The sequence below is a fragment of the Pecten maximus genome, chromosome 12, assembly GCF_902652985.1.
Source record: "Pecten maximus chromosome 12, xPecMax1.1, whole genome shotgun sequence".
Taxonomy (NCBI): domain Eukaryota; kingdom Metazoa; phylum Mollusca; class Bivalvia; order Pectinida; family Pectinidae; genus Pecten; species Pecten maximus.
In genome coordinates this window covers 34,884,079-34,908,297 of record NC_047026.1, presented here as the reverse complement: position 1 = coordinate 34,908,297, position 24,219 = coordinate 34,884,079, and the positions used below count along the sequence as shown (strand labels likewise).

At 36.4% G+C, this 24,219-nt stretch overlaps 2 protein-coding genes across 2 annotated transcripts; both read left to right on the top strand.

The window, feature by feature from the left end:
- Window positions 1-8,176: 8,176 nt before the first annotated feature.
- LOC117339752 lies at window positions 8,177-10,336 on the top strand. The gene is made up of 2 exons (XM_033901468.1): window positions 8,177-8,815; window positions 9,164-10,336. Exons 1-2 carry the CDS (start codon window positions 8,742-8,744, stop codon window positions 10,023-10,025), a joined length of 936 nt encoding a protein of 311 aa, XP_033757359.1. The 5' UTR covers window positions 8,177-8,741; the 3' UTR covers window positions 10,026-10,336.
- Window positions 10,337-13,114: 2,778 nt separating this feature from the next.
- LOC117338825 (interleukin 17-like protein) lies at window positions 13,115-15,085 on the top strand. Its single transcript, XM_033900183.1, has 2 exons — window positions 13,115-13,289; window positions 14,178-15,085. Exons 1-2 carry the CDS (start codon window positions 13,156-13,158, stop codon window positions 14,473-14,475), a joined length of 432 nt encoding a protein of 143 aa, XP_033756074.1. The 5' UTR covers window positions 13,115-13,155; the 3' UTR covers window positions 14,476-15,085.
- Window positions 15,086-24,219: the final 9,134 nt, after the last annotated feature.

Below are 24,219 nucleotides of genomic sequence, written 5' to 3'. Positions count from 1 at the left end.
ACAGTTGAGAGTTAGATACAGTAGAGTTAGATACAACAGAGAATTAGATACAGTAGAGCTGGATATAACAGAGAATTAGATACAGTATAGAGTTAGATACAGTAGAGAGCTAGATACAGTAGAGAGCTAGATACAGTAGAGAGCTAGATACAGTAGAGAGTTAGATACAGTAGAGAGTTAAATACAGTTGAGAGTTAGATACAGTAGAGAGTAAGATACAGTAGAGAGCTAGATACAGTAGAGAGTTAAATACAGTAGAGAGTTAGATACAGTAGAGAGTAAGATACAGTAGAGAGTTAGATACAGTAGAGAGAGTTAGATACAGTAGAGAGTTAGATACAATAGAGAGTTAGATACAGTAGAGAGTTAGATACAGTTGAGAGTTAGATACAGTAGAGAGTTAGATACAATAGAGAGTTAGATGCAGTAGAGAGTTAGATATAGTAGAGAGTTAGATACAGTAGAGAGTAAGATATAGTAGAGAGTTAGATACAGTAGAGAGTTAGATACAGTAGAGAGTCAGATACAGTAGAAATTTAGATATAGTAGAGAGTTAGATACAGTAGAGAGTTAGATACAGTAGAGAGTTAGATACAGTAGAGAATTAGATACAGTAGAGAGTTAGATACAGTTGAGAGTTAGATATAGTAGAGAGTTAGATACAGTAGAGTAGATAGTAGAGTTAGATACAGTAAAGAGTTAGATACAGTAGAGAGTTAGATACAGTAGAGAGTAAGATAATTAGAGAGTTAGATACAGTAGAGAGAGTTAGATACTGTAGAGAGTTAGATACAATAGAGAGTTAGACACAGTAGAGAGTTAGATACAGTAGAGAGTTAGATGCAGTAGAGAGTTAGATACACTAGAGAGTTAGATACAGTAGAGAGCTAGATAAGTAGAGAGTTAGATACAGTAAAGAGTTAGATACAGTAGAGAGTTAGATATAGTAGAGAGTTAGATACAGTAGAGACTAAGATATAGTAGAGAGTTAGATACAGTAGAGAGTTAGATACAGTAGAGAGTTAGATACAGTAGAGAGTTAGATACATTAGAGAGTTAGATGCAGTAGAGAGTTAGATATAGTAGAGAGTCAGATACAGTAGAAATTTAGATATAGTAGAGAGTAAGATACAGTAGAGAGAGTTAGATACAGTAGAGAGTTAGATACAGTAGAGAGTTAGATACAGTAGAGAGTTAGATACAGCAGAGAGTTAGACACAGTAGAGAATTAGATATAGTAAAGAGTTAGATACAGTAGAGAGTTAGATACAGTAGAGAGAGTTAGATACAGTAGAGAGTTTGATACAGTAGAGAGTTAGATACAGTAGAGAGTTAGATACAGTAGAGAATTAGATACAGTAGAGAGTTAGATACAGTTGAGAGTTAGATATAGTAGAGAGTTAGATACAGCAGAGAGTTAGACACAGTAGAGAGTTAGATACAGTAGAGAGTTAGATACAGTTGAGAGTTAGATACAGTAAAGAGTTGGATACAGTAGAGAGTTAGATACAGTAGAGAGAGTTAGATACAGTAGAGAGTTTGATACAGTAGAAAGTTTGATACAGTAGATAGTTAGATACAGTAGAGAGTTAGATACAGCAGACAGTTAGGTACAGTAGAGAGTTAGATCCAATAGAGAGTTAGATACAGTAGAGAGTTAGACACAGTAGAGAGTTAGATACAGCAGAGAGTTAGACACAGTAGAGAGTTAGATACAGTTGAGAGTTAGATACAGTAGAGAGTTAGATACAGCAGAGAGTGAGACACAGTAGAGAGTTAGATACAGTAGAGAGTTAGATGCAGTAGAGAGTTAGATACAGTAGAGAGTGAGATACAGTAGAGAGTTAGATACAGTAGAGAGTTAGATACTGTAGAGAGTTAGATACAATAGAGAGTTAGATACAGTAGAGAGTTAGATACAGTAGAGAGAGTTAGATACAGTAGAGAGTTAGATACAATAGAGAGTTAGATACAGTAGAGAGTTATATACAGTAGAGAGTTAGATACAGTAGAGAGTAAGATACAGTGGAGAGTTAGATACAGTAGAGAGTAAGATACAGTAGAGCGTTAGACACAGTAGAGAGTTAGACACTGTAAAATGAAAATGTATTATTTTACAGCACCACATACATACAGTTTGGGAGGTACAAAACACCCATTTCAATCTCTTTGATATCTGTTCCTATAAGAATATCATTATAAAAATAGAAAACTCCAACATCGTATGCTTAATCAGCTTGTTTGCCTATTGTTTGATAGACTTATTACATTTAAAGACAGATTCCCTTTGTAATCATTCAATTCAATTGATTTCATTGACTTTGAGCTTTAAAGCTCATCAGTACATATAGCATATATAGCAATTAATACATTGGCAGTTACTGCAATATAGCAATGTAGTACATATATAGATATGTGTATATAGAGAGAGAGGATGGACATATCTGTTAACAAATTAAGACATTGTATCAGGTTTTACCTGGGAATGTGTGGCATCAGATATACATTTATATCACATTGTTAAATCTTTAAAATTAGTTGTACTAATCAATTTGATCATCTTCAATACACAAGTTTTTTCAAATAGTAATTTTTGATACATCTTGATCTTAAATCTTGAAAAATTGGACACACTAAGGGGAAAATGGTAGTCATTTTCTAATATCGGTTGACTCTCCCACTAACAATACAAGTCTGTCCTGAATGATACCTGACATTATGTAACAAAGGCTTCGCACTGTATTATTATTTTAATGATAACAATGCTTTCTCTGTCTAACAGTATATACATATCCAAATCAAATATTCTCAAACAATTTAAATATCACCTAAAGATGTCTTCAGTGTTAGGATATAGACTCTCCCGCTAGCGGACGACATCACAATTTACGGTTTCGAGATGTGCAGTTTGAAGCCAATGGACATATTTAATTGTTCCCGTCATGATCCTATAAGTAAAGTGAACCATTTCCTTGTACGATACATCAGTTGAAGTTTCCGATTATGCCCATGTGTTTGTCTTGCGGTTTCATTACACCGGTTTACACTTTGAGGGCGTGCCATGTCCTGGATGAGATTAACATAGTGTCTGATCCACGCCTTTATTTACACTTCGAAACTATCATGCATCACTTCATGCAAATGAACAATTCTTTTGTAGATAATAAGAAATGCTCAGCTACAAAAAAAGATAATGAATTTGTGAATAAATGTGGTAAATTACGACCTGTGATTGATTTTATGAGCGACATCAGTTGATGACTGAGTACACTGTTACCTCCATCAGACAAATGATTACTAGTCTGTACTATTACCATATATATATATGTACACGAAGGAGGTAAGTAACGACAAGGTAACAATATATATAGCCGGTCAGGCTAAAATCGAGAACTGATATAAGAAATACATTCACATGTTAGATAATCTGCCACAAGGTATGCGTTATATTTGTCTACGCTGGTTCGCAACGGTTTTAAATATTAAGTGACATATAAATTTCAAAACATTAAATTACGTTGAAAAAGTAACGAAACTATTGGCCATGAAGCCTATTACATATGATGAAATTGACACTGCTACATCTGGGCGTATAATGTAAATTATAGAGCAGGTGGTCAAGGTGATAATAACCGTCACGTCACATTGACCTGGTGTATACCTGTATACCATAGAGTTATATTAAAGATAAAACATGCTGTGTGTTCATGTTTTTATCTGACTCTGACATGTGATTATATTAATGTATGTGCAGGTGCAGTTTCCTTGTCTTTTTTTTAATTGTTGATCCATGACTGGCTGATGAAGGAAGCGTGTCATTTCTTTAACCTCACCATGAATTTAATTTAAAGTAGCATTTGGTCTGTGACGTATCTTACTTCCGGGTTGTAACGGAAAGACGTCTACCCGCTGAAGGAACAAACATTGTCACGTGCGATAGAAATTGGATCCCGTTAAACTAAGGGTGTCGGAGGAATTACTGAAATAATAAACCATCAACTGTAATGAACCACCTATTATGTTATTGTGTCAAATAGATTTAAACCATCTATACTCTCTACAGGCTGCTGCATTTTGATACTTCATACCGGCATTATCGGATTTGTATTTATGCCATGCGATATTACATACATAACACCAAATTTGAATTAGAACTTAAGAACATTTTTACACTTTTACTTTAGGATATCATATACATAATGCTTCCTACATTCTGATTCGAACCCACGACAACTAACACACTCACGCTAAACTACCGTGAACCCACGACAACCAGCACACTCAGACTAAACTACCGTGAACCCACGACAACCAGCACACTCAGACTAAACTACCGTGAACCCACGACAACCAGCACACTCAGGTTAAACTACCGTGAATCCACGACAACCAGCACACTCACGCTAAATTACCGTGAATCCACGACAACCAGCACACTCACGCTAAATTACCGTGAATCCACGACAACAAGCACACTCAGACTAAACTACCGTGAATCCACGACAACCAGCACACTCAGACTAAACTACCGTGAATCCACGACAACCAGCACACTCAGGTTAAACTACAGTGAATCCACGACAACCAGCACACTCACGCTAAATTACCGTGAATCCACGACAACCAGCACACTCACGCTAAACTATTGTGAATCCACGACAACCAGCACACTCACGATAAACTACCGTGAATCCACGACAACCAGCACACTCAGACTAAACTACCGTGAATCCACGACAACCAGCACACTCACGCTAAATTACCGTGAATCCACGACAACCAGCACACTCATACTAAACTACCGTGAATCCACGACAACCAGCACACTCAGACTAAACTACCGTGAACCCACGATAACCAGCACACTCAGGTTAAACTACCGTGAATCCACGACAACCAGCACACTCACGCTAAATTACCGTGAATCCACGACAACCAGCACACTCACGCTAAATTACCGTGAATCCACGACAACCAACACACTCAGGTTAAACTACAGTGAAGCCACGACAACCAGCACACTCACGCTAAATTACCGTGAATCCACGACAACCAGCACACTCACGCTAAACTATTGTGAATCCACGACAACCAGCACACTCACGCTAAACTACCGTGAATCCAAGACAACCAGCACACTCACGCTTAACTACCGTTAAGCGGTTTTAGACCTCCCAACCTACTTGTCCCGGCTTTTATATTTTCGTATACCAACATTTTTTTATTTGTTACATTAATGGAAAGATGATCAACTCGGTATGCAAAATTTTACATTCAAGAATTATATTTTTTGCACTTTCAAACGATACTGATTAAACTGACTGAGTGGCAACTACATCTAAAAGCTAAAGGATATCGACGACATCCGCCTATTCACCCCGAACCATTCTCATCCACGTAGCTGGATGCGTGATGTCGTCATATCTAATTTAGCTAAGGAATTCCCCAGTAGACTATTAAGCCCGAACCGCTTCCTTTAGTTGGAAATGATGACACTATGGCAGTTAAAATATAAACACCATTTTATGAGCTTCAAACGCAGTGTGTTTAAATTTTCCCAGAATACATTATCTCGGCATGTGTTCGTTGGACCCGCTTCCTCTCATACCAGACACTCGTGAACGAGGAAGTGACTTGGAAATTTATCAGTATCTATTTCTGATAGAGATATCAATTTTAACATCAGCTGTATCAACATTCCGGTATTTAGTGATCTTGTGATTCTTATTTCATATTTATTTGTATGACATTGCATAATATTTTCTGCTCTGGAAGACCAAAATAAACAATTGAGTATACTTAACGATTAAAGCTCAAATTATAACAAAATTAGAATTAGCAAGTTCGAAGTTAAACATTTGAGAACATTATAAATCTTTAAAGCCTAAAAATAAAACCAATGTAGGTGAAAGTAAACACCTTTCTTGCCTGTAATTACGACCAATTTGAACGCTAAAACAGTTTAATGGTAGGTTAAATATAAAGGCAGGAATTTATCATAAAAATGAAAGTTTGTACTCGGATGAAAAAATGTTGATCTCTTTCAGATAAATTGACAATTATTTTATTACATCCTACTTTTATTCAATAATTCACATGATTTTATTATTCCGGTTTTAACCACCAGAAACATATGTTAGAATCTTAATTAGACAATACAGCGAGCACTTTAAGATAAACAGATCAACACCATTCTTGATATTAAGAAGGGACAATACAGTATGATATTGTTTATTGATTTATTCTATTCGACTTTTCGACAACTGTAGCTTGAAGGGTTTTTTGTTTTTTTATTCATTTCGCCAAGTTTTAGTACAAAATTAAAATTACTGACACTTATTCAATCAGACAACTGTGTGGCTATGTACACATCACCATGTAGTATGTCTAATGTAATGAAAGAGATGAAATTGGTTTTGAAGTTAAAATCAACTACTATAAATATACAACTGGATGTCTACTAAAAAAGAGGAAGTTTAGAGCATACTATTGTAGATCACCTTCATATCAGAAAAAGTCTGCATGTTTCAACGAGAAACGTAAAAAACATGTACCATATCAAACATCCATTGATCTAGTTATAGAACATAAGTTGAGAAAATTAAACTTGTTCTTAATCTAAAGTGTAACCAACATCATTAGATTTCTTTATAATTGTTTTTGCTTGATTCACACCGATCAGATTTGGTGTTCCCTAAATTTAAAAACTACATTCTACTCTATTGACATTCTGAAAATAAAGTACCAAAGTATAAGCTTATTCATTTAAGCGATTTGCATCATAAACACATATTGTTGTTCTTTTCATGTGATATTCTGCATAAAAATACGAACGATCAAAAAATACTCAAATTATTTTTTCAGTAGATCGACAGAAATATGGAAATAGTAACACATTTAAAAATATATTGTATAGGAACCAAATTAAAAACTAATTAGTAGTTCTGTCGAAGTGATAAAAGTATGTCATTTCTGTACAAGCATACATATACACTGCTGTAGATGATATAAGTCATAACAAGGATGACTAAATGTACAGACTTGAGCGAAACAAACTGGTTTGTGTTTGATGCAGATCACTTTTGATAATATCACTTCTAGCTCGATACAACAGCCTCTTATCAAATGTACATACAATGTACGTGGTTAAATTCAAATTCGTCCAAAACAAGTACGCTTACAGCGACTCGACTATATTTTCGTGATATTTCGTTGTCTCTACAAATAAGTGAAAAGTTTCAATTTACCAACAGAGCTGGAGATGAAAATGAATAAATATACCTAACCATTAGTAACCAATGGCACATACTCACCATGCCATTATTACAAAAAAAAACGATGACATCAAAATCGACACATAAAGTCAACGTTAAAAGTGGATGCACTACCGAAAATAATAGAAAATGACAACACTGTGTTGTTGGGAGACAAAAAAGGAAAGACAACTGTGATATATCATTAATATAAAGCCTACCAAGATCCAAATATGTGATGCTCATTGATACAACAAAACATTGCAATGCTACTACGCTGGTTCTCACGTGGAAAACGTGACATCGGTCGGATATGGCCGTCATTAATATATCTGATGTCGTCGCCCTGTATAAACGGTTCATTCGCCTTGAACGTCTTTAGAAGTTTATATTTTGCCCTCGTTTGTTTCATTGATATTGAGTAAAATAATGGGTTTGGTTTCCATTTTAATATTTTCCTAATTTTGCCATTTTTATGAGGGCATTCCGAGGATGAATTGATTATTTACATTTGAATCATTTAAAGTCCAACATCAGAAAAGGGGTATTTAATCTTCAATTAGGAACAGTTTGTTTCGCAACCTGAAGTATAATTAAAAGAATCGTGTCTCTCCCAGCGCAAATTTTATCAAATGAAAGACTATTTATCAGAGCGAAACCAATCCATGTCTGTTCCCTTGTGTTCGAATTATAATATTAGTAACACGGATGTCTTCACAAAGGATGTAGAGGCATTCTTGCGATTATTTGAAAATAATTGCTTTTTAAAATTATTATATTGAGTATGAATGGACAAGTAGTTTCCCTAATCAGAAATACTCAGGAAACACATTTTTGTATGTGGAATTTCTCAAAAAATGTCTTTAAAAGAACTGAAAAGTTGAATTGAATTGAATGAGAACTTAAACTTCAGAGACTTTAAGTTGAAGACTACATCTGAGAAGCAAGATGTACCCACTATTGGCTCTACAGGTTGATTTAGTTATCCTATGTAACTGGGCTTGTATATCAGAGTGAACTGTTCAATTGTACTTCTAAAGATAACAACACAAGCTAATCTGCAAATAACATCTTAAATTGAATGACAAAAGCAACGCTACGATGCATATTGCTTTATGTAAAATTACACCGCGTATAATTATTGCGAAAACCATTGGGCTAGAACATACGGTTAAAAGCCTACAAATATTGGGCTGTCCTTTATGACTTTTCCATGTGCGAGTTGTAGTGTTCTCATATCAAACGGTTTGCTTTATCCTTTAGCAGTATACTATATGATACGGATGTGTCTGCTACAGGTTTGATCAGTCAGGTAACTGATCAGTAAATTATAATTCACGTTATTATCATTATTGTTTTTGTCAGCATGGATACCTTTTAGTTATTAGTACGTGTTTTCTCTAGATACTCATCCTAACAATTGGTCGAGGAGACTCCATACCTACCAGACTAGATTGCCAGGAGCCTGATGACGCTTACTTGAACAGGATGCGCAGGAGTGTGTTGGAGGACTTTGTTTACATGTCTGAGGCACACGTACAAATTGATGAAATAAATCAACAGTAAGTGAATAGCATTGCTTAAAATGTAAATAAATGTATAGGTGTATCGTAGGCTTAGAAACGGTGTTTATCATATCTGATCATGTTTAATATAACTTTGTTTATTAAATCCGATTACGTTAAGCATAACTTTTTTTATCACAGCTGATTGCGTTAAGCATACCTTTGAGGATTTGACGTTTGTGCTCCATTAGGGATGGATTAACTTGCCGAGTCGCTCTTTCTTTAATGATCTATCGTCTTTTCATATCGTATTTAACTTCCTATTTTATCCTGATTCTTCACAGTACCTAACTTATATATATATATTATCAATGAGTATCATTTAAACATTATTTATTATTTCAGTAGAGATTGTCCTTCCAGAACTTTGCTCTCCAATACAGACAGTATTTCATTGTGTCCTACATACCAATCACTCGACAGGGATGAAAGGCGTACACCATCTGACATACTTCAAACCAGGTGTCGCTGTGATCGTTGTGCCATGCGTCGTAGGCGGCGTTATCAATATAGATGTACACCCGTCTTCCGGTATATACCTGTTCTCATGAGGGTCGGCTGTACAGACGGCATATATGATTATATGGTAGCCGAGGAAAAAGTGTCAGTTTCATGTGTTTGCACAGAAAAAAATAAATTTAAACAAAATCGTAAAACTGTCAGTTCAGTTGAAGAACGTGTGAAATATTCTGTGTCTGGCGATATTGGAAGCATTTTAAATAAGGAAAAAATGCCCATTAATTATGAAAATAGGAACCAATCACAACCTGAACAGAGTCGTGATGTTCTGGAGAGAATGCCTTACGTATACAAATCACCAGAACATGCTACAGACTACACTCACGGGGAATATGTGGAGGGAGAAGTTCAAGAACATCATTCCGAAGAAAGTTTCCCAGAAACAGAAAAAATGCCCATCACGAATGAAGTATTAGACAAAGCTGTTGATTCAACTGAAGGAATTCAGTCGGAAACACAGCTCCTCACGAATGATAAAAACCCAGATAAGCTCGCGTCTAGGGAAGATGTAATTGAATCGACTGAACAAAATGCAGCAACACCAAAACCAAACCGTCAATACACGACGGAAACTTCAACGAACAGAGACAGTAAAGAAAACGGTTTAACTCCGGGAAATAGGAAAATACCGGCTGTCTATGATGACATTCACGGGCATTATACAAACAATGAACGAATGCCGAAATAAAAACAGTTTACACGGATCACCAATGTCAAGTTTAATTTGTAAAATTCCTTGTGTGACCTAAACAGAGAAGTATCTATGTGATTAGTTTACCTACAACCATTTTGTGGAGAATTACGTAATACGATAAGGTAGCCTATCAATACTCTGTGTGTATGTAGTTCTACCTCGATGATTTACACTGGCCTACAATGATATTTTCAATGTATTATTCAGTACTGTTTACATGTTTGATGGTTTATTCAATTTGTTCAAAGGTCTTTCATATTGTCTGTGACGTACATTCGCTTTAGAATAAATATGTTCTCATTTTCGACATTCCTTTGTTTTTCTGTTGCATGATGTTGTTGCTCATTAAAGAAGCCAATTCTGGACACACATCAAAAACGAGATACATTTACCTTTTATTATAAACCACGGCATACTGATAATGTGACCCAATGGTGCAGTGGAAAGTGGACTCGACTAGAATGGCGAGGTGCTATTTAAAAGTGGAACGGTATAGGGCCACGCGGCTGGTTTGCTCCCGGAATTCGGCTTCTTCTACATTTGGACATCCTGAATGTATTCAAATAGATTTTATAATATACTTATTTCAGGACAGAATCCGATTGGCTGTAGGGGATATTGTTCCCTATTTGTAAACTAGCTAAGAATACTTTACTTATATTTACATTTGACAACGAATTTGAAAGACTATATTCAGGAATTTTACTCTGATAATGAATGAACAAATTGTTATCGTCAAAGACGGCCATCTTTCGTTATCGCCGACGTTACAATTATGACGTCACTATAATAATGACGTCATAATAAAGATTTGGAAGTTATGGACTCATAACTGCCAAGTGAGCTTGGTAAAGTTATATAGTGGGGCTGCAGTGTAAATGTAAATATTAGGGGATATTGTTCCCTATTTGTAAACTAGCTAAGAATACTTTACTTAATCGTCATGTAATCTGTTGAGAAGCGTGGCGATGATAATGTGACAGGAGTAATTGTTTAATAAAAGCTTGGTACGGAAACCTCCCCAAAATCCACTCTTTTCTCGGATGTATTATTATGACGTGACAAAGTTACTGTATGGATGATACCAAAGTCCAAATTACCGGGTCAACTGAATACAACACGTATCAATTTGACGTGACAAAGCTACTGTTTGGATGATACTACAGTCCAAATTACCGGGTCACCTGAATACAACAAGCATCATTGTGACGTGACATAGCTACTGTATGTGTCAATATTGTGGTTATTGTTACGTGACTTTTATGTTACGATATTAATTTCCCTCAGATTAAAACACAATACAATACAATGGGGTAGTAACTCTTTGTTTTTAATGCACGTTTCACTGACTTGTAATTGTTAGACACTGACAATACAAGATATTACCCTACTACTGTAGTTTTTTTAATGTATGTTGTGGTTTATATACCAGAATCCTACTTTAAAGTTTTTTAACGTCTATTTTTTTGACATGCCAACTCCGAACACTGAGTAACCTTAGTCAGCACGTCTTATGGCAGGTATGTACACTGCTCATAGTAAAACATTAGGGGAAATATGATCGGATGACATTCGGTCACGCAATGATCTGTGTTTTTTTAATGATTGCAATTCGTTCTATTTGCTGATCGTTTCAAATTACAGCCCCTCCTAACTGACATGGTTTATACACACCATAAAATCCCTTGAAAATCCAGAATCAGCTACTAGGAAGAATCCAGAATGACTTATGACCTTTTCATTGGCCTCAATATCGGGATATCGGAAACGTTCCAAACAAACGAGAATGTTCTTTGGAATCCTAAAGGAAGCAATGGTTCCTGGGGATTTCCTCAACTAATTTATATAAATAATCATTATCTGATTAATATCCAACATATGTTTCAAGTGAATTGATGAACACTATGGCGTATCTTACGAAGGTAAAGTACGATACATGCAATAACTCATTATCACGTGACAACAGGGTTGATAGGTCGGTGAGAAGATAACATCAACTGAATCATGAAGCATATGTAATTAATTATGTCATACTTAACATCGAATTCATAAGATTGATGGATTTAGCCGTTAATAAGTGATTAGATTCATATTCTATAGCTGTATAAACCACATACATTATTTCCGCTGTAATCTGTGAAAGGAACATTTTCGGTAGACAGTTTTACTGCTGAATGTCTGTGCATTCTTTTTGTGAAATATACCGCAATCAATAATTGATATATAGAAGCAAATAACGGACAAGACTAACTGCATTTTCGATGAAACAGAAGACGTCTTAAATCATAAAGCTCCTCGTATAAGTCTAGTCATTGTTTGAAGGACCTTTGTACTTGCCATGTATAACATTTTAAGTCAACTAAGCTTCAGTAACCAGTTAATGAACGTAAGTAAGACGAACTTACGCACAATTTATATATAAGACCTTTTACCAATATCAGAATATCATATATCACATATATTTGTTCGGGGATGTCGCCAGCTGGTCACGTATTTCATGTTTGGTTTGGTTTGGTTTGGTTTTATTTGTTTTACGTCCTATCAACAGCTAAGATCATTTCAGGACGGCCTCCCGTGCGTTCGAAATACTTGTGTGTGATGAGTGCGTATGTATGTTTTGGGAGGCTGCGGTATGTTCATGTAAAGTCTCCTTGTGATAGTCCGGAACTTTTGCCGATTTGTAGTGCAATCTCAATGAAGCATACTGCCGAAGTCGCCCAGCAGCACACCCCACCCGGTCACATTATACTGACAACGGGCGAACCAGTCGTTCCACTCCTAATATCCTGAGCGCTTAGCATGAGTGGACTTGGGGACAGAACCCAAAGCCTTCCCAACAGGTGGAAAACGCTCAACTAAAGGCCAAAAGTGAGGCATTGTCAAGGGAGACATTAAGAAGGAGAAAGTTAAGAAAGAAGAGAAAAGATAATATCCTAATTTTAGTCGCCTCTTACGATCATGGAATGGGGGCAGCAGGAATAAGTCTTAGGCCTACCTGCAGGGCAGTCACGCATTTCATGCCAACCAACAATGTTTTATTGAATAGATATGCTTGCTATTATTTTGATCAACAGATCAAATATGTTTTGTTTTACGGAAAATAACGGGTAATTTCCTATTGCAGATGAGTTTGCTGATGTTGGCTGTAAGTCAGGCTGCTGCCGTTGTATGTAACGAACCCAGTGTGGAGGATCTCACTCAACTTAAGAGTACTCTACCCGAGTACCTTTACATCAATAGTCAGACGATGTATGGAGAGTAAGTCACAGGCTTTGTAACACTTAATTTATAAAGAAGTATCACTGGTTTGATTAAATATATAGTATTTGTATCTTTATTATACAAGGTAATAGGAACAAATTATCCATCTTGAGAGAGAGAGCACATATTTCATAAATATTATACATGTATATGAATACTTCCCTCTGATGTAGACGGTAGAAGTTAGCACATGATACATTTCTGGTACTGGAGTTCAAAGGGTATTTAATACATTAATGGATTATTTCATTTTAAGGTAAAAAAAAAAAAAAAAACTTTTTTTCAATAAAATCTGAATTTTATTTATAATGAAATATTTTGGAAATGAAAATATCAATGCATCAATAAAAATATTATAGTTAGTTTAGCTTTCTCTAACATATTCGAACTTTCTTTCGATCATGCTTTTGTGGTTGATTTTGTTCAGGTATTGATTTCTATTAATTTAATATGAAACGAGCCTCTTATATGAAATTCATCAACAGGATTAATAAATTCAATATCACATGAACACGAGTGTTAGCTTCTACAGAGGATATAACTCGAAAAAAAACTGTGTTCACAATGATTTTTCTTGATTCTTCTGTATAAAGCGAATGATGAAAAACATATATACAATATCGTGACTTCTGTCCACTTATAAGTATAAAGTTCTGTAAGTATACCACTTATAAGTATAAAGTTCTGTAGGTATACCACTTATAACTTATAAAGTTCTGTAGGTATACCACTTCTGGTTGGAGTAGTACTGAGTATAAATCCAGTGAAAGCGATACGCCATTCACAATATTTGCTTTTCATTTTATAAATCATTAAACAAACTATATGTCATTGAGAAACGTGGTTAGTCTGAAATTGATGTTTTAATGTATTATTTATTTTCAGACCTATATCCAACAATGATCGCTGTCCGTCACGTAGTTATCTGATACAACAAGGAGCACTTAACACCGTATGTCCGTCCTATGACTACATTGAGTCCGACCTTGACCGTATCCCAGTGAATATTTCTCACACCAGGTGTCTCTGTAGGCATTGCCTTATTGGACGTAATCACAGGTGCCACGTTATCCGTCGGCAACTTCCGGTTCTTAAAAAGACAGGAGAGTGCCGAAATGGGGAATATGTGTACAATGTCGAAATGGAACAGGTTGCCGTTGGCTGTACTTGTTTACCTCGGTAAATGCATAGATAATGGATTCAACTAAATTATTCACATATATTTTGTTAGTGGTTTTTTTTTCGCATATACACTTGGTTAACTTGAAGCACTCCTGGAGGATCTTATTTGGTGTTTCTCTTTAATATCTGCATACAATATTTGTATGTACTCATGTTATTTAACTCGGTTGTTTATATAGTTTTACATGAGAGATATTTTTAGTTTTTATAAACCATACCAGAAATTATTATGTTCATTGATTCATAAATGTTAATCATACAAAGTGTCCCTTTGAACTTCAATCAGCTTGAACATAGAATACAACAGAGTAACTATCAATGACAATGTCATCATATTTTATGTATCTAGGGATAAATAATTTTATTTATTACATATACCTGTGTACACAGGTTTGTGCTAATACTGGAGGAGAGCATTGGTTATACAATGTTTTGATTTAACGTGTCAATGCCATATTCTTTTCCTATTTGCTAATTTTGTTTATTTTAATATACATATTGTATATGATTTATGCGTTTATTTCCTCCACGTGTCTTTCAAATTGTTGTAATTTTACATATATTTGGTTAAATAAAAAAAAAAGTGCTGCATTTTTTATATTTAGTCATTCAGTGTTTTATTATATGGATGTAATAAGTGGAATTGGAAGGTGCTAACTGCGGCATATTTCCAAAAACAGGTGACTTCCCCATCAACAGCTTACCCCGATCTTTACTGACAGCTATCCCACAGAAACAGTTTATAGCTAAACTGTATAACAAATGTTAATTTCATCGTGATCAGTTTTATGTTCGACATCGTGATCAGTTTTATGTTCGACATCGTGATCAGTTTTATGTTCGACATCGTGATCAGTTTTATGTTCGACATCGTGATCAGTTTCATGTTCGACATCGTGATCAGTTTTATGTTCGACATCGTGATCAGTTTTATGTTCGACATCGTGATCAGTGTTATGTTCGACATCGTGATCAGTTTTATGTTCGAGATCGTGATCAGTTTTATGTTCGACATCGTGATCAGCTTAATGTTCGACATCGCGATCAGTTTTATGTTCGACATCGTGATCAGTTTAATGTTCGACATCGTGATCAGTTTTATGTTCGACATCGTGATCAGTTTTATGTTCGACATCGTGATCAGTTTTATGTTCGACATCGTGATCAGTTTTATGTTCGAAATCGTGATCAGTTTAATGTTCGACATCGTGATCAGTTTTATGTTCGACATCGTGATCAGTTTTATGTTCGACATCGTGATCAGTTTTATGTTCGACATCGTCATCAGTTTTATGTTCGACATCGTGATCAGTTTTATGTTCGAGATCGTGATCAGTTTTATGTTCGACATCGTGATCAGTTTAATGTTCGACATCGTGGTCAGTTTTATGTTCGATATCGTGATCAGTTTTATGTTCGACATCGTGATCAGTTTTATGTTCGAGATCGCGATCAGTTTAATGTTCGACATCGTGATCAGTTTTATGTTCGAGATCGTGATCAGTGTTATGTTGGACATCGTGATCAGTTTTATGTTCGACATCGTGATCAGTTTCATGTTCGACATCGTGATCAGTTTAATGTTCGACATCGTGATCAGTTTTATGTTCGACATCGTGATCAGTTTTATGTTGGACATCGTGATCAGTTTTATATTCGAGATCGTGATCAGTGTTATGTTCGAGATTGTGATCAGTTTTATGTTCGACATCGTGATCAGTGTTATGTTCGACATCGTGATCAGTTTTATGTTGGACATCGTGATCAGTTTTATATTCGAGATCGTGATCAGTGTTATGTTCGAGATTGTGATCAGTTTAATGTTCGACATCGTGATCAGTGTTATGTTCGACATCGTGATCAGTTTTATGTTGGACATCGTGATCAGTTTTATGTTCGACATCGTGATCAGTGTTATGTTCCACATCGTGATCAGTGTTATGTTCGACATCGTGATCAGTTTTATGTTCGACATCGTGATCAGTTTTATGTTGGACATCGTGATCAGTTTTATGTTCGACATCGTGATCAGTGTTATGTTCCACATCGTGATCAGTGTTATGTTCGACATCGTGATCAGTTTTATGTTCGACATCGTGATCAGTTTTATGTTGGACATCGTGATCAGTTTTATATTCGAGATCGTGATCAGTGTTATGTTCGAGATTGTGATCAGTTTTATGTTCGACATCGTGATCAGTTTTATGTTCGACATCGTGATCAGTTTTATGTTCGACATCGTGATCAGTTTTATGTTCGACATCGTGATCAGTGTTATGTTCGACATCGTGATCAGTGTTATGTTCGATATCGTGATCAGTTTTATGTTCGTCATCGTGATCAGTTTTATGTTAGACATCGTGATCAGTGTTATGTTCGACATCGTGATCAGTTTTATGTTCGACATCGTGATCAGTTTTATGTTCGAGATCGTGATTAATTTTATGTTCGAGATCGTGATCAGTTTTATGTTCGACATCGTGATCAGTGTTATGTTCGATATCGTGATAGAAGTTTTATGTTCGAGATCGTGATAGAAGTTTTATGTTCGACATCGTGATCAGTTTCATGTTCGACATCGTGATCAGTTTTATGTTCGACATCGTGATCAGTTTTATGTTCGAGATCGTGATAGAAGTTTTATGTTCGAGATCGTGATAGAAGTTTTATGTTCGACATCGTGATCAGTTTCATGTTCGACATCGTGATCAGTTTTATGTTCGATATCGTGATAGAAGTTTTATGTTCGAGATCGTGATAGAAGTTTTATGTTCGACATCGTGATCAGTGTTATGTTCGACATCGTGATCAGTTTTATGTTCGACATCGTGATCAGTGTTATGTTCGACATCGTGATCAGTTTTATGTTCGACATCGTCATCAGTTTTATGTTCGACATCGTGATCAGTTTTATGTTCGACATCGTGATCAGTTTCATGTTCGACATCGTCATCAGTTTTATGTTCGACATCGTGATCAGTGTTATGTTCGACATCGTGATCAGTTTTATGTTCGACATCGTCATCAGTTTGATGTTCGACATCGTGATCAGTTTTATGTTCGACATCGTGATCAGTGTTATGTTCGATATCGTGATAGAAGTTTTATGTTCGAGATCGTGATAGAAGTTTTATGTTCGACATCGTGATCAGTTTCATGTTCGACATCGTGATCAGTGTTATGTTCGAGATCGTGATAGAAGTTTTATGTTCGACATCGTGATCAGTGTTATGTTCGACATCGTGATCAGTTTTATGTTCGACATCGTCATCAGTTTTATGTTCGAGATCGTGATCAGTGTTATGTTCGACATCGTGATCAGTTTTATGTTCGACATCGTCATCAGTTTGATGTTCGAGATCGTGATAGAAGTTTTATGTTCGACATCGTGATCAGTGTTATGTTCGACATCGTGATCAGTTTTATGTTCGACATCGTCATCAGTTTTATGTTCGAGATCGTGATCAGTGTTATGTTCGACATCGTGATCAGTTTTATGTTCGACATCGTCATCAGTTTGATGTTCGACATCGTGACCAGTTTTATGTTCGACATCGTCATCAGTTTTATGTTCGACATCGTGATCAGTGTTATGTTCGATATCGTGATCAGTGTTATGTTCGACATCGTCATCAGTTTGATGTTCGACATCGTGATCAGTTTTATGTTAGACATCGTGATCAGTGTTATGTTCGATATCGTGATAGAAGTTTTATGTTCGAGATCGTGATAGAAGTTTTATGTTCGACATCGTGATCAGTTTCATGTTCGACATCGTGATCAGTTTTATGTTCGACATCGTGATCAGTTTCATGTTCGACATCGTGATCAGTTTTATGTTCGACATCGTGATCAGTTTTATGTTCGAGATCGTGATAGAAGTTTTATGTTCGACATCGTGATCAGTGTTATGTTCGACATCGTGATCAGTTTTATGTTCGACATCGTCATCAGTTTTATGTTCGAGATCGTGATCAGTGTTATGTTCGACATCGTGATCAGTTTTATGTTCGACATCGTCATCAGTTTGATGTTCGACATCGTGATCAGTTTTATGTTCGACATCGTCATCAGTTTTATGTTCGACATCGTGATCAGTGTTATGTTCGACATCGTGATCAGTGTTATGTTCGACATCGTCATCAGTTTGATGTTCGACATCGTCATCAGTTTTATGTTAGACATCGTGATCAGTGTTATGTTCGATATCGTGATAGAAGTTTTATGTTCGAGATCGTGATAGAAGTTTTATGTTCGACATCGTGATCAGTTTCATGTTCGACATCGTGATCAGTTTTATGTTCGACATCGTGATCAGTTTTATGTTCGAGATCGTGATAGAAGTTTTATGTTCGACATCGTGATCAGTGTTATGTTCGACATCGTGATCAGTTTTATGTTCGACATCGTGATCAGTTTTATGTTCGAGATCGTGATAGAAGTTTTATGTTCGACATCGTGATCAGTGTTATGTTCGACATCGTGATCAGTTTTATGTTCGACATCGTCATCAGTTTTATGTTCGAGATCGTGATCAGTGTTATGTTCGACATCGTGATCAGTTTTATGTTCGACATCGTGATCAGTTTTATGTTCGACATCGTGATCAGTGTTATGTTCGAGATTGTGATCAGTTTTATGTTCGACATTGTGATCAGTTTTATGTTCGACATCGTGATCAGTTTTATGTTCGACATCGTGATCAGTGTTATGTTCCACATCGTGATCAGTGTTATGTTCGACATCGTGATCAGTGTTATGTTCGACATCGTGATCAGTTTTATGTTCGAGATCGTGATCAGTGTTATGTTCCACATCGTTATCAGTGTTATGTTCGACATCGTGATCAGTTTTATGTTCGACATCGTGATCAGTTTTATGTTCGACATCGTGATCAGTTTCATGTTCGACATCGTGATCAGTTTTATGTTCGACATCGTGATCAGTTTTATGTTCGAGATCGTGATAGAAGTTTTATGTTCGACATCGTGATCAGTGTTATGTTCGACATCGTGATCAGTTTTATGTTCGACATCGTCATCAGTTTTATGTTCGAGATCGTGATCAGTGTTATGTTCGACATCGTGATCAGTTTTATGTTCGACATCGTCATCAGTTTGATGTTCGACATCGTGATCAGTTTTATGTTCGACATCGTCATCAGTTTTATGTTCGACATCGTGATCAGTGTTATGTTCGACATCGTGATCAGTGTTATGTTCGACATCGTCATCAGTTTGATGTTCGACATCGTCATCAGTTTTATGTTCGAGATCGTGATCAGTGTTATGTTCGACATCGTGATCAGTTTTATGTTCGACATCGTCATCAGTTTGATGTTCGACATCGTGATCAGTTTTATGTTCGACATCGTCATCAGTTTTATGTTCGACATCGTGATCAGTGTTATGTTCGACATCGTGATCAGTGTTATGTTCGACATCGTCATCAGTTTGATGTTCGACATCGTCATCAGTTTTATGTTAGACATCGTGATCAGTGTTATGTTCGATATCGTGATAGAAGTTTTATGTTCGAGATCGTGATAGAAGTTTTATGTTCGACATCGTGATCAGTTTCATGTTCGACATCGTGATCAGTTTTATGTTCGACATCGTGATCAGTTTTATGTTCGAGATCGTGATAGAAGTTTTATGTTCGACATCGTGATCAGTGTTATGTTCGACATCGTGATCAGTTTTATGTTCGACATCGTCATCAGTTTTATGTTCGAGATCGTGATCAGTGTTATGTTCGACATCGTGATCAGTTTTATGTTCGACATCGTGATCAGTGTTATGTTCGACATCGTGATCAGTTTTATGTTCGACATCGTGATCAGTTTTATGTTCGACATCGTGATCAGTTTTATGTTCGACATCGTGATCAGTTTTATGTTCGACATCGTGATCAGTGTTATGTTCGACATCGTGATCAGTTTTATGTTCGACATCGTGATCAGTTTTATGTTCGAGATCGTGATCAGTTTAATGTTCGACATCGTGATCAGTTTTATGTTCGAGATCGTGATCAGTGTTATGTTGGACATCGTGATCAGTTTTATGTTCGACATCGTGATCAGTTTCATGTTCGACATCGTGATCAGTTTAATGTTCGACATCGTGATCAGTTTTATGTTCGACATCGTGATTAGTTTTATGTTGGACATCGTGATCAGTTTTATATTCGAGATCGTGATCAGTGTTATGTTCGAGATTGTGATCAGTTTAATGTTCGACATCGTGATCAGTGTTATGTTCGACATCGTGATCAGTTTTATGTTGGACATCGTGATCAGTTTTATGTTCGACATCGTGATCAGTGTTATGTTCCACATCGTGATCAGTGTTATGTTCGACATCGTGATCAGTTTTATGTTCGACATCGTGATCAGTTTTATGTTCGAGATCGTGATCAGTTTTATGTTCGACATCGTGATCAGTGTTATGTTCCACATCGTGATCAGTGTTATGTTCGACATCGTGATCAGTTTTATGTTCGACATCGTGATCAGTTTTATGTTGGACATCGTGATCAGTTTTATATTCGAGATCGTGATCAGTGTTATGTTCGAGATTGTGATCAGTTTTATGTTCGACATCGTGATCAGTTTTATGTTCGACATCGTGATCAGTTTTATGTTCGACATCGTGATCAGTTTTATGTTCGACATCGTGATCAGTGTTATGTTCGACATCGTGATCAGTGTTATGTTCGATATCGTGATCAGTTTTATGTTCGTCATCGTGATCAGTTTTATGTTAGACATCGTGATCAGTGTTATGTTCGACATCGTGATCAGTTTTATGTTCGACATCGTGATCAGTTTTATGTTCGAGATCGTGATTAATTTTATGTTCGAGATCGTGATCAGTTTTATGTTCGACATCGTGATCAGTGTTATGTTCGATATCGTGATAGAAGTTTTATGTTCGAGATCGTGATAGAAGTTTTATGTTCGACATCGTGATCAGTTTCATGTTCGACATCGTGATCAGTTTTATGTTCGACATCGTGATCAGTTTTATGTTCGAGATCGTGATAGAAGTTTTATGTTCGAGATCGTGATAGAAGTTTTATGTTCGACATCGTGATCAGTTTCATGTTCGACATCGTGATCAGTTTTATGTTCGATATCGTGATAGAAGTTTTATGTTCGAGATCGTGATAGAAGTTTTATGTTCGACATCGTGATCAGTGTTATGTTCGACATCGTGATCAGTTTTATGTTCGACATCGTGATCAGTGTTATGTTCGACATCGTGATCAGTTTTATGTTCGACATCGTCATCAGTTTTATGTTCGACATCGTGATCAGTTTTATGTTCGACATCGTGATCAGTTTTATGTTCGACATCGTCATCAGTTTTATGTTCGACATCGTGATCAGTGTTATGTTCGACATCGTGATCAGTTTTATGTTCGACATCGTCATCAGTTTGATGTTCGACATCGTGATCAGTTTTATGTTCGACATCGTGATCAGTGTTATGTTCGATATCGTGATAGAAGTTTTATGTTCGAGATCGTGATAGAAGTTTTATGTTCGACATCGTGATCAGTTTCATGTTCGACATCGTGATCAGTTTTATGTTCGACATCGTGATCAGTTTTATGTTCGAGATCGTGATAGAAGTTTTATGTTCGACATCGTGATCAGTGTTATGTTCGACATCGTGATCAGTTTTATGTTCGACATCGTGATCAGTTTTATGTTCGAGATCGTGATCAGTGTTATGTTCGACATCGTGATCAGTTTTATGTTCGACATCGTCATCAGTTTGATGTTCGACATCGTGATCAGTTTTATGTTCGACATCGTCATCAGTTTTATGTTCGACATCGTGATCAGTGTTATGTTCGACATCGTGATCAGTGTTATGTTCGACATCGTCATCAGTTTGATGTTCGACATCGTCATCAGTTTTATGTTAGACATCGTGATCAGTGTTATGTTCGATATCGTGATAGAAGTTTTATGTTCGAGATCGTGATAGAAGTTTTATGTTCGACATCGTGATCAGTTTCATGTTCGACATCGTGATCAGTTTTATGTTCGACATCGTGATCAGTTTTATGTTCGAGATCGTGATAGAAGTTTTATGTTCGACATCGTGATCAGTGTTATGTTCGACATCGTGATCAGTTTTATGTTCGACATCGTCATCAGTTTTATGTTCGAGATCGTGATCAGTGTTATGTTCGACATCGTGATCAGTTTTATGTTCGACATCGTGATCAGTTTTATGTTCGACATCGTGATCAGTGTTATATTCGAGATTGTGATCAGTTTTATGTTCGACATTGTGATCAGTTTTATGTTCGACATCGTGATCAGTTTTATGTTCGACATCGTGATCAGTGTTATGTTCCACATCGTGATCAGTGTTATGTTCCAAATCGTGATCAGTGTTATGTTCGACAACGTGATCAGTTTTATGTTCGAGATCGTGATCAGTGTTATGTTCCACATCGTTATCAGTGTTATGTTCGACATCGTGATCAGTTTTATGTTCGACATCGTGATCAGTTTTATGTTCGACATCGTGATCAGTTTCATGTTCGACATCGTGATCAGTTTTATGTTCGACATCGTGATCAGTTTTATGTTCGAGATCGTGATAGAAGTTTTATGTTCGACATCGTGATCAGTGTTATGTTCGACATCGTGATCAGTTTTATGTTCGACATCGTCATCAGTTTTATGTTCGAGATCGTGATCAGTGTTATGTTCGACATCGTGATCAGTTTTATGTTCGACATCGTCATCAGTTTGATGTTCGACATCGTGATCAGTTTTATGTTCGACATCGTCATCAGTTTTATGTTCGACATCGTGATCAGTGTTATGTTCGACATCGTGATCAGTGTTATGTTCGACATCGTCATCAGTTTGATGTTCGACATCGTCATCAGTTTTATGTTAGACATCGTGATCAGTGTTATGTTCGATATCGTGATAGAAGTTTTATGTTCGAGATCGTGATAGAAGTTTTATGTTCGACATCGTGATCAGTTTCATGTTCGACATCGTGATCAGTTTTATGTTCGACATCGTGATCAGTTTTATGTTCGAGATCGTGATAGAAGTTTTATGTTCGACATCGTGATCAGTGTTATGTTCGACATCGTGATCAGTTTTATGTTCGACATCGTCATCAGTTTTATGTTCGAGATCGTGATCAGTGTTATGTTCGACATCGTGATCAGTTTTATGTTCGACATCGTGATCAGTGTTATGTTCGACATCGTGATCAGTTTTATGTTCGACATCGTGATCAGTTTTATGTTCGACATCGTGATCAGTTTTATGTTCGACATCGTGATCAGTTTTATGTTCGACATCGTGATCAGTGTTATGTTCGACATCGTGATCAGTTTTATGTTCGACATCGTGATCAGTTTTATGTTCGACATCGTGATCAGTTTTATGTTCGACATCGTCATCAGTTTTATGTTCGACATCGTGATCAGTTTTATGTTCGAGATCGTGATCAGTTTTATGTTCGACATCGTGATCAGTTTAATGTTCGACATCGTGGTCAGTTTTATGTTCGACATCGTGATCAGTTTTATGTTCCACATCGTGATCAGTTTTATGTTCGAGATCGTGATCAGTTTAATGTTCGACATCGTGATCAGTTTTATGTTCGAGATCGTGATTAGTTTTATGTTCGAGATCGTGATCAGTTTTATGTTCGACATCGTGATCAGTGTTATGTTGGACATCGTGATCAGTGTTATG

Excerpts from the sequence above, each read along its gene's own strand:
- LOC117338825 (XM_033900183.1), top strand. The coding sequence starts at position 13,156 with ATGAGTTTGCTGATGTTGGCTGTAAGTCAGGCTGCTGCCGTTGTATGT. Across the intron at positions 13,290-14,177 it reads AGTCAGACGATGTATGGAGA|ACCTATATCCAACAATGATC; the intron begins GTAAGTCACAGG and ends ATTTATTTTCAG.
- LOC117339752 (XM_033901468.1), top strand. The coding sequence starts at position 8,742 with ATGCGCAGGAGTGTGTTGGAGGACTTTGTTTACATGTCTGAGGCACAC. Across the intron at positions 8,816-9,163 it reads ATTGATGAAATAAATCAACA|TAGAGATTGTCCTTCCAGAA; the intron begins GTAAGTGAATAG and ends TTATTATTTCAG.